We start from the raw sequence: 14494 nt of genomic DNA, 5'->3' as shown, positions 1-14494 counted from the left end.
GCTATATATGAAAACCAATGTCAAAGCTAAATACACTATCTTTAAGATAGCTTGTTAGCTCTAATGTGTGCATATAAGAGTGTGTGTATGTAACAGACCTATTTATATGCTTGTATGAGCCAACGAGTGAAACCTTTATGTGGTAGACAAACATGTTAATAAATAGCAGTCAAATACCTCAAATCAAAACCAGACATGTATTACTTTAATACAATACTCAAGCATTGCTGGGTAGCTCTGCTAATACAATACTAATTATAAACAAATTAAATGCTTTCAATAACAAATTAAGTGAAAATATAATTATTATTTGTTTTCTTTTTTTCTTTCTTAAAAACAATCCAGAAAATATTAATTCCTCAAAGTTAGTGGATGCTTTATCCTTTTCATCTCCCCAAGAAAAGACCTTTAACACTCAGACACCTGGTGGATTAAATATTTATATATAGACAGGAAAAGAAAACTTACCAGGCTCAAGTTTTATAACTTTTATTGCAGCAAGATCTCCTGAGCTCAGGTTTCGAGCCTAAACAAAGAAAACAAACAAAATTTTTTTTAATAATTTCCAGATGAAGATATTTATTATTATCAAAATTAATGTGAAATCCCATTCAATTTGCATAATAGCAATTAATCAAAATGTAATTACAAATGCATTTATGTAAAAATGAAATATTTGTAAAACCTTTGAGCAATGCAAGTGAAGAGTTGATCAAAACACATAACACAAGGTCAATGAATGTAAACAAAAGTATTGTATTATCATATACAGGTTGTTTAATAACTTAGTATGGCTGTGCAAGGGGATAGCTGGAATAGCCAATGATCAATAGCTTGACTCTTAGGTAAGAGTAATCAATAGGTAAGACAATTTAAATATCAGGATTGACTTGTTCATATCAGAATAGATTATACAAAACAGAGGTCTTTTGTAATTTGCTATTTTGATATAATGTATGTTTGTATGAGAAAACGTCAAATAAGCTCAGCAGGTAGGTAAAATGAGGTGGTTAATAGCTTATGCCACTGAGTTCATTTCAATTCGTTGGTTTATGTTCCCTAATTTGAATGGCCTTCTTAATCCTCAAGTTGCCAATATACTCGTCAGTGGTGAAAATGCAGATTTGGTATTTGTCAAAATGTTTCTTAACCATGGAAGTACATGTATGCAACTGTACTTTCATCTGGGCGTGGAGCTTCTAGATTGTGCTGACAATACAGTAGTTTCTGCATTTGTCACATTTCACTTGATAAACTATGTATACATATAGATACACATCTGCATTACAAATAGGGTAGTTGAGTAGCATACAAGTATTGTTGGTCTCAGGTAGCTTTTTTGGCCAGCAGTGATGCAAGGAGCATCAAGAGTGAGCTAGATGTATATCGTGTTTGGTAATTTAAGGAAGCAGGAATTGCTGTGATGGTTGTTTTATGTTTTATATGGAGGACCTTGTTGGGGACAAGTGAAGGTCGTGAGAGTATCCATTTAATTTCAAAATTTTCTGAAAATATGTTATAAATGGCTTGGCTTTATTTTATTACATCCATTATGAATGTAGGTGGATTCTATTTGGACATGGTTGTTCTTGGTACTGTGAGTGAGGGGTGATTTAAAGTAAACATCTTGTATCTGTATGTGTAAATTGGCAGAGTCATAAAGAGCATTGGATGGAACTGTTATGATTGTTGTGTTATATTGGATGTTAAATGACAATGGCTGTGTGTGTAAATTAAAAACGAAAAAAATTAAGAAACTCACAGTGAAATATATTCTAAAATGTACACACACACGCACACACAGTCTGTGTGCTGTGAAGAACTTGGGATATATATACATCACTAAAACTATATATTTTAAACATCTAAATGTCAGAGTATTTTCAATTTTTAACTATCTAGGTTGTTTTGTTGTAACAGTAGGTTCTTTTCTCGTTATTATTTTCCTTGAGTTCAGACAATTGCATTGCATGCAAATGAAGAAGCAACAAATATTTGGAAGGCCATAAATTGCTTTAAGCTTTAAATTTTGAGAAAAACATGTTAAATTTTATGTTCTAATGGTCACTACAAAAGAAAAAAATAAAGGAACTTCAGAAATGGATATTAAAACAATAGTCAGTCTACATTTGATGTACATATTTTCTCCTATTATTGCATAATCAAAGAAATATTTGATCTGATATTATCTAGAAAGTAATTATTGATATGAATTAGTAAACCAATTAAGAAATTTTCATTTTAATCTTCACTTAAATTTTCTTTAATTAATTAGCTAATGATCTGAAACAAATAGAAAATGTAATAAAGAAATCAATAAGTGATTTAAATCTTAAATGATATAATGTTGACAGTATTTCCCATGTACTTAATGGAATAGCTATGGCCAGGAATTCATTTTGTTCTTCAAAGGAACACTAAAAAATATTTCTAAGCATGACTGTCTGGTTAAGAAGCTTGCAATGTTGTTTTGGGTTTGGTCCCCAATGCATGAAATCTTGAGCACCCTAGCTAGCCAATGCCTTGTGAGTGAATTTGGTAGACAGAAACTGTGAGGAAGCCCATCATATATGTATATGTCCCCACTCTCTACCACTGCTTAACATCATACCAGTTCAGGCAAAGTGACTGATAGAATAAGTACCAGGCTTAAACAAGTAGAGTATATTAGATACAACATTTGAAAGCTAGTTATTATTCCACTGATTTATAATTATTACATTTTTATAGAGCCAATTGTTCACTGGATTTATTCATTACCATATGATTTGTTACTAACCTAACTAATGTTTGTATCTACATTTGCCAACAATTGTCTCCTGTACCTTTTACTAATACCTACTAGCAATACATAGTTATTCATTAGTATAACATGTCCATAGCAGTGCAGCTGCCAGAACTGCAAGTTACTTTCTGAAAATACTTATCTTTTCCTTCTCTCGAGCTCACACTCAAGAGGTTATTTTTAACTTTGTTCTTTTTTTTTAATTACTGCAAATCCATGTTGTCTGGATAATAACATCCTCCACCTGACAAATGCAAAACTATACAGTCTACCTGGTTGTTGCTGCCAGAGGCATTAATTCCTACTTCTACACATATTTGGACATAAATTTAATTCTAATGCCTTATTTTGTCGGAACAACAAATTTTCATTATCATGTATTTCTTTAGAAATTGCCACATTCCAGACTAAACTAGCAAATGACTTATTTATTACAAGACTAGTGGTTATTCACCCGAAATGAACTAACATAGCAATGGTCTATTCCAAGTATAGGCTAATTATATTACTATATATGAAAGTGTAAACTGACTTTTCTCATCTCTTGACCGTCTGCCTTTGTTGACAGCCTTACTATAAAATACATTGCTATGATGCTATCTTTCTCCAACATGTACCACACAATCTGTTTCAAAGTGTTTACCATGCTGTAAAACTTCTCTGTAGACCAAATTTGCAGCCAGTCACATTACAAAAGAGCAAGTCATTTACCAACACATTTCATTCTAAACATCCTACACTCTCTGCAGGTTTAGTATGTAAACTGATATTTTGAACTGATAAAAAGACACAGATTATATATTTCGAACCATCTGACATTGGTCACATTCATGAACATTATTTTCTGGTGGACTAAGCACCAAACAGTCACATTGACAAAATCTCTGAACATAATTTATCCTAGTTTACATCATTTTCTTTTTTGTGATACCAACATATTGGCTTCAAATTTTGGTAAAATACTAACAATTTCAAGAAAGGGGGATAAGTTAATTACACTGACCCCAGTGCTCAGCTGGTACTTATTTTACTGACCCTGAAAGGATGAAAGGCAAAGTCAACCTCGGCAGAATTTGAACTTGGAACATAAAGATGGACAAAATGCTGCTAAGTATTTTACCTGGTACACTAACGATTCTCCCAACTCATCACCTTTGAGATGATGCCAATATATTACTGTCTGACAAGTATTATAGAAATACCATTTTTACTGCCCCCCACCCTGTGCTCACTGACAATAGATTAGTATGATACTGGTTTTTGAACTATTATTTCTTTGGTGGAACTTTATTCACAGACAATTGTCATATACACAACTATTAATGAAGCAACAACACTTAAAAGTTCTAATTTGGCTTCCTGGAGTTTCAGCTTCACTGCAGTAAGTTTTTTTTTCTTTTCTTTTCTGTTTACTTTATCAGGCATTAGATTATGGCCATGCTGGGACACTGCCTAGGAGAAATTTTAATAGAATGAATTGTCCAATACTTTTTTCTTTAAGCCTGGTACTTATTCTATTGGTCTCTGTTGGTGAACCACTAAGTTAAGGGGATGTAAACAAATCAGCACTGGATGTCAAGTGGAAGAGGGGGATAAACATAGACAAAAAGACACATGTGCGTGTGTAAAAATGATGGGCTTCTTTCAGTTTCCATCTACCAAATCTATTCACAAGGCTTTGGTCGACCCAAGGCTATAGCAGAAGGTTCTATTTTATGAATGCAATGTCAGCTCAAATCTTGTAAACATACATTTTATACATGTTTAGAAAGAGAGTCTCACTTTAATATGTAAATATTCCAACATTCAAATAACCTGCATCATGCTTCCACAGAAAAATTGATAGAAATCCATTAACAGAAACAAAATGACTGATGTTCAGTTTGAACTTAAGCAGGTTGATGCCTGTAAAATGTGAGTATCTCATCTTTTACTTGTTTCAGTCATTAGACTATGGCCAAGCTGGGGCACTGCCTTGGAGAATTTTTCAGTCAAATGAATTAACCCCAGTACTCTTTTTTTTTAAACCTAGTACTTATTCTGTTGATCTCTTTTGCTGAACTGCTAAGTTATGGGGACATAAATACATCAACACCAGTTGTCAAGTGGTGGTGGGGGATAAAAACACACACACACATAATGGGCCTCTTTCACTTTCTGTCCACCAAATCCACTCAGAGGCTTTGGTTGACCCAAGGTTATAGTAGAAGGCACTTGCCCTAAGTGCCATGCAGTAGGACTGGGCCTGGAACTATGTGGTTAGATAGCAAGTTTCTCTTACCACACAGTCACATTTGTGACTATGCACACAGCTGACTTCAGTTCTAAAGAGAAATGATTAGATAAAGTAAAGTGTTTAGTTTTAGAGTTTGGGAAGTGACACTGGTAAGTTCTCTTTTACTGTAATTCTTCAATATCTAGGACTATTGCTTAGTGCTCTAACTGCCTTCTGCCATCTGTCTGTCATTTCTGATTCCCAACCCACTACCATATCCTTCTCAGATAAATTCCTCACAAGCCCTTCTTTACACACAACACTAAAACTGAAAATGACACAGGTTACCAGCATTTTGTTGCTATTGTTAAACACAAACAAAGCTTATTAAACAAGATAGCAGAGAAATTAATCAATAACTGTATCTAACTGTATAAGAAACGTAACCCTTCAGTTTGCTGCTGACAGATCAGATACCATTTGAAATTTGAAAACATAAATGTCCTTCAATCTAATATCAGCAACACAATTATTTCCAGTTGATATTTTCCCATGCAGCTAGTTTCAAATAGTTTTATAAGTGTCTGGTTGGTATTTTAAGATAACTGTCAGAAGTAAAAAAGCCAAGCATTGTCATGCTAGACTTCAACTTTGATATGTCAGTGCTGGAAAGTCATCAGAACAGTATTAAAGTATCATAATATTTGTTCCATAAACAATTTATGTTAGTTAAGTCAACATTAATAATGCTCTAACACAGCCTCTCAAACTACATTTTCAATCAACCATGAACATATAGATTAGTAACACTTTACTATACTAATGTTACACCAGTCTAAAATCACTCTCTCTTATACTCAACATCTTTTATATTACCATCCCACATTTCCCTTCCTCCAAACTGTTAGCCTTGTGCCTTTGTTAGAACCTTCTAAATATATATTTCTTTACTACCCACAAGGGACAAACAAGGACAGACAAACGGATTAAGTTGATTACATCGACCCCAGTGCGTAACCGGTACTTAATTTATCGACCCCGAAAGGATGAAAGGCAAAGTCGACCTTGGTGGAATTTGAACCCAGAACATAACGGCAGACGAAATACGGCTACGCATTTCGCCCGGCGTGCTAACGTTTCTGCAAGCTCGCCGCCTTAACCTTCTAAATATAGTATAACTTATTTAGTAAATTGTGATTGGTTAAATAAAGTGATAAGTAACAAGTAATATCTAAAAAGGCTTGTTAGTCTGCCTCATGGACAACATGGAAAAGCACTGTCCCAGAGGATGGTGAGGGAGATGCACTGGAACAACCATTCTGACTCACAGGGCTTGCACTTGTAGATAGCCATTTATGCCCCAATAGTGGTGAGCTGGATGTGGTCTGGGGGCTGACAGTGCCAGAGGTCTCGACTTCCACACTGACGTCTCAATTTCAGAAAGAGGTTCTTTGAACACAATTTATTGCATTGATGTACTCTTCACAGTAACAGCAATTACCAACATGCAAAAAAAGAGATGCAATGTTAACTGTTTTTAAGACAAACAACCAAAGCCAACACTAAGAAACAGCAGTTGTCTTCCAACAAATATCTCTTCAAGAACTAGAAGTTCCTCAACAAGCTTCACACAAGGAAGGGCCATTGTAAGATCAACATAATCAAATATGGCACACAGTGACAGTGAATGTGAAAACTGTGATACAAACCATATCAATATTTAAATGCCTAAATGTAAATCAACAACACAGTATAGAAAACCTGATAGGGGCAAAGAAAGGACGTTGCTTGTTATGTAATAACTTGACTGAATATCCGATATTTAGACTAAATGTTGAGCAGAAAAGTAGGTTAAATTCACTTTGTGTTAGATGAGACATTAAATAGGAGCAACATGCATGAGTGCCACATAGTTTTCCACACAATCAGTTATCATAACTTATTACGTAATGTGATACTATGAAAGCAAAAACCAACATGCTCAATTTAGATGTTACTTGCAAGTGTTCAGTGAACAGACCAGACTTACTTTGCAACAAAGGTAATCAGAGGATGGACAGGGGACAAAATAACTTTACTCTTTACTCTTTTATTTGTTTCAGTAATTTGACTGCGGCCATGCTGGAGCACCGCCTTTAATTGAGCAACTCGACCCCAGGACTTATTCTTTGTAAGCCCAGTACTTATTCTATCGGTCTCTTTTGTCGAACCGCTAAGTGACGGGGACATAAACACACCAGCATCGGTTGTCAAGCAATGCTAGGGGGACAAACACAGACACACAAACATACACGCACACATATATATATATATATATACGACGGGCTTCTTTCAGTTTCCGTCTACCAAATCCACTCACAAGGCTTTGGTCTGCCCGAGGCTATAGTAGAAGACACTTGCCCAAGGGACTGAACCCGGAACCATGTGGTTGGTAAACAAGCTACTTACCACAGCCACTCCTGCACCTCAACTTTGTGTACCTTTTGTAGCAAGGGGCAAGATTAATGTCCCAACAATAGTTAAGTGCTAAATTAGTGATGGTTGCATAACTGATATGGAATGTAGTCACTTCAGATCTAAGTGTATTTGCTAAGATTGTTTTTGAGTTTCGTAGTCCATACATAAAGCATGTTCAATATCATCACCATCATCATCTCCTCCTCCTAACACCCATCTTTCATGCTGGCATAAGTTAGACAGTTTTGACAGGATCAAAAAAGTCTGAAAGATTGCATTATGTTGTAATGTCTGCTTTGGCACGGTATTGCAGCTGGATGCCCTTCCTAGCACAAATTTTATTACCATCATTGAACAGTGGACATTAACTTGTCCCCCACCACTGCTAGACAACTGGTGCTGGTGTGTTTATATCTCAGTAACTTAGAAGTTCAGCAAAAGGGATCAATAGAATAAGTAGCAGGCTTAAAAAATTAAGTACTGGGGTCGACTTGTTTAACTAAAATTCAAGGCAGTGCCCCAGCATGGCCACAGTCTGATGACTGAAACAAATAAAAGATAAAAGACAGTCAACCAAGAGTCTGGCAGTTCAGACATCAGCAGTGTAGTGCATGTGTAGCCTACATGCTTAATTCACAAACAACAAGGTCTACTTAGCTGCAAATAGATGCCACAGGGTGGGAACAACTTACTGAGCTCAAATTACTTTGTACAACTGAAAAAACATCTGCATCACAATTGAAACTAGTGTTTGTCAATAACCTTTGCTCTGCACTGTCATTTGATCTGAACTCTGGGTATTATTGGAGAGGTGGTTGTACAACAGATTATTCCATGTTAAAATGATCATAGACAGGTATCTATCACTAGAGTAATATCTTCTTTGACAACAATGTTTCCTGCTACTAAATAAGATAAAGTTATTTCAACAGAACTATTTTTATACCCACAGACCACATCAAATTTTAATATCTGGCACACAAACCTAAGCTCAACATTTTGTTGAAAGTTATGAAGTTATGTAAACAAAAAAAAAATTCAAAGTTCATTAAATAAGCAGCTTTTAAAAAAAAACACAAAACTAACTCACTGAAATTTCAGAGAATAAAAAATAAACAAACTTTTAAATTAGAGTTAAATACTAGAGAGATATCTTGCCTAATGTCAAATTGATCAATATTTTTAGAATATTGCATAGATTAATAGAAAAACTATGCAAGAACTAATGGAAGTTCGTTAAATATTTAACGAGAGAAAACTTGGAATGATTAACATTATGTATTTTTTTAATATGCACACTCATGATTAAATTATCTTTTTGTTCTGTTTTTTTTTCTTCAGAAAAATTTGTGGTAAAAGAATTTAATAAATAATAATTAAGAACTAAAAAGTTAATGAGTTAAAGAGATTTAGAAAGATATGAAAAATAAGAGATTCTGAAATTATAAAGTAAAAAATATTTTACTAATTTTGGAAAGTAAACAAAAGGATAAGCAGCAATGAAATTGTACCAGAAGCCTCTACATGGTCACTCAAAATGCTAAAGACCACAGCCAAATCTACTTAAAATCAGATCTTACTGTCTAAAACTATGGAGGACAACTGGACAAATTCACACTGAATAAAAAGAGGATCACAACTAGGAACATTTTATAATAAGGCTGTTTTAGCATACTTAATGAGGCACTGAACAACAGCAACAAATTCAAAATGAGAAAATAAAGAATAGATTCAAAAGAATTCAATGTAAAATAAAATTTGCATATTTCTCAACAAAATCAAAAGGAATGGCTTTATAATTCACATAAGAGAATCAACTTTTTGAGATAAAAATTGGAAATAACAACCTTCAAAGAAACTTCTTCAATGTAGCAAACCGCAGACATGCATACATGTATGTTGGGGGGGGGGGGTTCCTGGCTTAGAAGCTAAACCAAAAATTAAGAGGACTTAAGGTAAACCCAGGAAAGGTAAGTGGAGGTATGTGACTTAGTGGTTAGGGTGTTGGACCAATGACCAGATTGTGGCTTTGATTCCTGGACCGGATAACATGTGTTCTTGAGCAAAGCACTTCATTTCACATTGTCCCAGTCCACTCAGCTGGCAAAATTAGTAATCCTGTGATGGACCGGTGTCCTGTCCAGGTGGGGAATATATACATCATGGAAACTGGTCCTATGAGTCTATATGACACAGGAAGCACCTTTACTTCATGGAGATGTGTAACTTAGTGCTGTTCCTACTAATCATTTCTCTTTTCTCTTTCTTCCCCTCTCCTACGAAATGTGAGTATCCTTGCAAGAACCTTCTTCATCCATCTTTTAACCACCTGTTCCCATGTATAAAGCTGACCCTCACCACCACCTCTGGGTTTGTAGCCCTGCAAGCAGCATGGTGGCCTGAACAGTGGTGATGACATGAAAAAAAAAAGCACCTAGTAAACAGTATAAAGTGGTTGGTGTTAGGAAAGGCATAGAGCTGAAGAAACCATGCCAAAGCAGGCACTGGAGCACAATACAGTCCTTGGACCTACTGGGTCATGTCAAACCATCCAACATATGCCAGCATCATGGAACCTGAATGCTAATTGATGATGATACATACACACACACACACACACGCACGCACACACACACACACACACACACACAACACACACACACACACACCACACACACACACACACACACACACACACACACACACACACACACACACATATATATATGTCCAACCCATGCTAGCATGGAAAACGGACGCTAAATGATGATGATGATGATGATGATATATATATATCTAATTAAAGTTGGAAAACTTCATAAATTGTTACTCTGAATTTTGATTAATGAACATTAGACAACAGTTTTAGAACAATACAATGATCTTTAAATATGTGTGTGTGTGTGCACACCTGCACACCTGCACATGATAAGCTTCTTTCAATTTATGTCTACCAAATCCACTCACAAGGCTTTGGTCAACCTTGGTCTGGAGTAGAGGACAACTGCCCTAAGTGCCATGCAGTGAGACTGAACCCAAGACCACATAGTTGGGAAGTAAGCTTCTCAGCCACACACCCACTCTTGCTCCAGACACAATGCCTTGTGAGTGGATTTGATAGATGAAAACTGAAAAAGGTTTGTTATATATCTGTATATACATATGCATATATCTATAAGTATGTGTGTGAATGTAGGTTTGTTCCTTTGTAACAAGTGTCACTGTTATAAAGGCAGTGTCATTCATTTCCATGGGCACTTTACTCCTTGTACATCTGACTTGAGCAAATAAGGCCCCACATTCTACTGAAGCACACACAATTGTGTTGACATACAACATATGTAGCTACAGACATAGCTATAATGTTTATACTATTATTGTTGCTGCACAGGTTACTCATAAAGTTGATGGATTGGCAGGTGTGGAGTTGGTTGTATTGATTTTGGTGTTGATGACAGTAGGTGTATTGTTTTTGGTAGTGGTGGTCATAATGTTCTAGCTTATGTCATTGTTGTTGCTGTTTATTCTCAAATCAATCCTCACTGAACTAAGACCAACAAAATTGCATTCAATGTTTAAAATATAATAAAGTAGCACAATATTGCATGTGATTGTTTTTTTTCCATCTATTAATTTCTGCATACAATTGTTACTGTTGTCAGTCATTGAGAAGTTGATGGGCCAATAATGGTGGTGATGATAGAAAGTGGTTGTGAAGGTTCATATATCTATACATATATATATATATATATATATATATATATATATGAATGAATAAATAAATACATGCATACATAGGCATGGAAGGACTAGAAGAACAGTGGTAGCAGGAAACTGTATCAGACTGCCAGAAGGAAAGCTAGGAGACAGGTTTACTCAGTCAGAGAGGAAGCAGATAAGAAAACAATTTGCCAATGTTCTGCATTGTGAGCACCGAAGACTTAAAGCATTTCATATTGCAAGACAGAGAGTGAATCATGATGTCATAAGAGAGAAATGTGTCCACATGGATGATGACTCACTTGCATCTAATGAGGCTGCAAAGAGAGAGACTTGGAGATGCTATTACGAAAGGTTGCTAAATGAAAAGAATGAATGGGAGAAAGAGAGTCCACGGAATGTCGACCCAACAGAGGGGCCAGCTATCCGAATTGACAGTACCTTGGTAGATAAAGCAATTAAGGGTATCAAGATATGGAAAGCCCCCGGCCCATCAGGAATCACCGCAGAGATGCTTAAAATATCGGGCAATGTCAGCTATAGTCTAGTCACCCATATAGTCAATCAGGTGATACATGAAGGAGTCATACCCAATGACTGGTGTAGCAGCACCATAGTCAACTGCTACAAAGGTAAAAGTGATGCATTAGATATGAATAATTACAGAGATATCAAGTTGTTGGATCAGGTTATGAAAGTCACAGAGAGGGTCATAGCCCAACTAATTAGGAAGAGAGTTTAGATGAGATGCAGTTTGGGTTTGTGCCAGGAAAAAGCACCACTAATGCTATATTTCTGGTAAGACAGCAGCAAGAGAAATACCAAGCCAAAGATAAACCTCTGTACCTGGCTTTTGTTGACATGGAGAAAGCCTTTGACAGGGTCCCCTGATCCCTTATCAATGCAGAAACTAGGGATACATGAGTGATTAATGAGAGCTGTACAAGCCATGTACAGGGATGCTGTCAGCAAGGTGAGGATTGTCAATGATTATAGTAAAGTATTCCAGATAGGGGTAGGGATCCACCTTGTGCCAGTGACACGTAAAAAGTACTCACTACACTCTCATAATGGTTGATGTTAGGAAGGGCATCCAGCTGTAGAAAGTTAGCGAGATCAGATTGGAGCCTGGTGCAGCCTTCTGGCTTGCCAGCCCTCAGTCAAACAATCCAAACCATGGTGCATGGAAAGCAGACATTAAACAACAATGATGATGATGATATATACAGGGTGTTCAAAAAGTTTCTCCACAGTGAATTTTCTCCAAAATGTATTTCAAAACTTGTAGAAGAGTCAACTTATGTACTGAAACTGAAAGACAACACTTTCAACACCTCTTATAAAGTTTTTTGAAGTCTTGTAAAGTCTAATATATGTTTTTGTAGTCTTATGCCATCTTATAAATATTTATTTTGCAATAAAATACTTACTGCAAAGAAACTTTTTGAACACCCTGTATATATGTATAGGAATGTGCATGGCTTAATGGTTAAGCATGTTGCATTTTTGATCGTGAGATCATAGTTTCAGTTCTCAGAACCACTGCATTTTGTGTTCTTGAGTGAAACACCTACTTTCATGCTGCTCTAGTCCAATCAGCTGTAGATGGGCAACCCTTTGACAGATTAGACTTCCAATCAGAGGGAATGTTGGCCCGCTCACCTAGCCAGCAGGGCAGTATTGTTCGAAAGCTAAAACATGAGGTAAAGCACAATTCCCACCGACGAGGTTTCAGGACATGCTGGCAGTGTACTGCAAACCGCCGGCACTGCCCTATTCTTTTTATTATTTTTCCTTGTTTTTGATACAGGAGGGGGTGATTCCTTCGCTTTAACCAGAGGATCATCACTCCCTCCCACTACTTTAGGGTCCTTTGGGGAGCAACCATTGTTGCTCACCTTTTTTACCCACTTTTTTCTGGGGAAGACTCTTCCACAACCAACTGTTCCAGGACCCTACTCTGGTCCTGGGGACAGTTCTTTTTGATGTGACTCAGTTCCAGGCACAGGTGACACTTGGGGAGGGGATATCCCTCAATAATCACTGGGTATCTGCAACCGGCCATTTTCAAAATATCTGGAAAAACCAGATTCTTGGCTGATAGGGTCCACAGGGTTAAAACAGCTTTTGACCCAACCCATCAGCCCTCGGCAAAATTTTAACATTAAGCAGCTTGTATCCGCTGCCACCCAGACCCCGGCAGATAGTGTCCCCTATCCACTCTTGTCCTATCCTGGGTGGCAACCTGCAGACCCAAGCTCTTGTCAACTTCTTCCCACCATATGTGGAAAGAAGCAAAATATCTTTGCCCTCTAAGGGCTGGCTTGCAAATTTGCAAGCCTCCTCAGGGGTGTCAAATAGCAACCACACCGCTGCATATTTGACCCCCCCTTCCCCAGATGAATTTAATAGTTGGCAAATATTCTGCCAACTCTTTTTTCAATTTGAGTCTTTTGAAAGAGGGTGATGGTGTCGAGCGACTTTGAGTAAGTCCTTAACACCACTGTCCTCTCTTCAAAGTCTTTCATCCATTGTTTGGGCAGGACAATCTCCCACTCCAATGTAGGGCTTTTTGTCTTTTTTGCTATGTTAAAAAAAAAAAAAAATGCAGGAAGGAAGGAAGAAGACAAGAAACAGTTCCAAAACACAGTAAATTATTCTGGCCATCCTGGTACTCCTGGCTAACTCAGTAATCCTCTTGGTAAGGGCACAAAACAGTCACACAACAATTTCACCAAAAAATGGTAAAAAATGAGCACAATTATAGTAGGAGGTATATGCCCCCAAAACACACTTCTCACCGCTAAGTGAGACTTTAAACACAACTACAGCCAGACAATCTGCCAGGAACTCAGTGGAGATTTCTTGTTCGACAAAAACAAACCCCCACTGAATCCAAAAAAAATAAATGCCTTATCTTGTAGTTGTGCTTTGCTTGTTCAATAATTCCTGACGTTGGTGTACAGTGATGTAACTCCAAGCAGTGCAAAGAAAACAGTGACCAACGCATGTGCAGGGAAGCAAGCTTCTTACCACACAGCCACACCTGCGCCTATGTATGTATATATGTATGGTGATTATAGTTTTTCAAACTGTTAACTATTTTGATGTTAGCTAAAACACCAAGAAGCAAACTTTTGACTAATAAGAAATTGTAGTTTTTAAATTCCTAAAATTTGGCCGTATTTCCATAAGAGCAAAATTACATACCATATCCCACAATTAGAGGTCACACTTTATAATTCCCAAAAGTATGAAATCCTGTAACATGAGGTAGTCATGTGGGGGGATGCCTGTATATAGATGCACATACACAT

At 36.7% G+C, this 14494-nt stretch overlaps 1 protein-coding gene across 4 annotated transcripts in view; it reads right to left on the bottom strand.

Moving 5' to 3' along the window:
• Window positions 1–14494, bottom strand: part of LOC115217294 (mitogen-activated protein kinase kinase kinase kinase 5) — a 137517-nt gene that overhangs the window by 93921 nt on the left and 29102 nt on the right. For all 4 annotated transcript variants that reach the window (XM_029786937.2, XM_029786939.2, XM_029786938.2 and 1 more), the window contains exon 2: window positions 469–526. In XM_029786937.2, coding sequence (XP_029642797.1) covers window positions 469–526 — 58 coding nt within the window. The remainder of the gene's footprint in view (window positions 1–468; window positions 527–14494) is intronic.

This window comes from Octopus sinensis, linkage group LG11 (assembly GCF_006345805.1).
Source record: "Octopus sinensis linkage group LG11, ASM634580v1, whole genome shotgun sequence".
NCBI lineage: Eukaryota > Metazoa > Mollusca > Cephalopoda > Octopoda > Octopodidae > Octopus > Octopus sinensis.
Note: the sequence above shows the minus strand (reverse complement) of the source record. Positions and strands in the feature narration are given on the sequence as shown.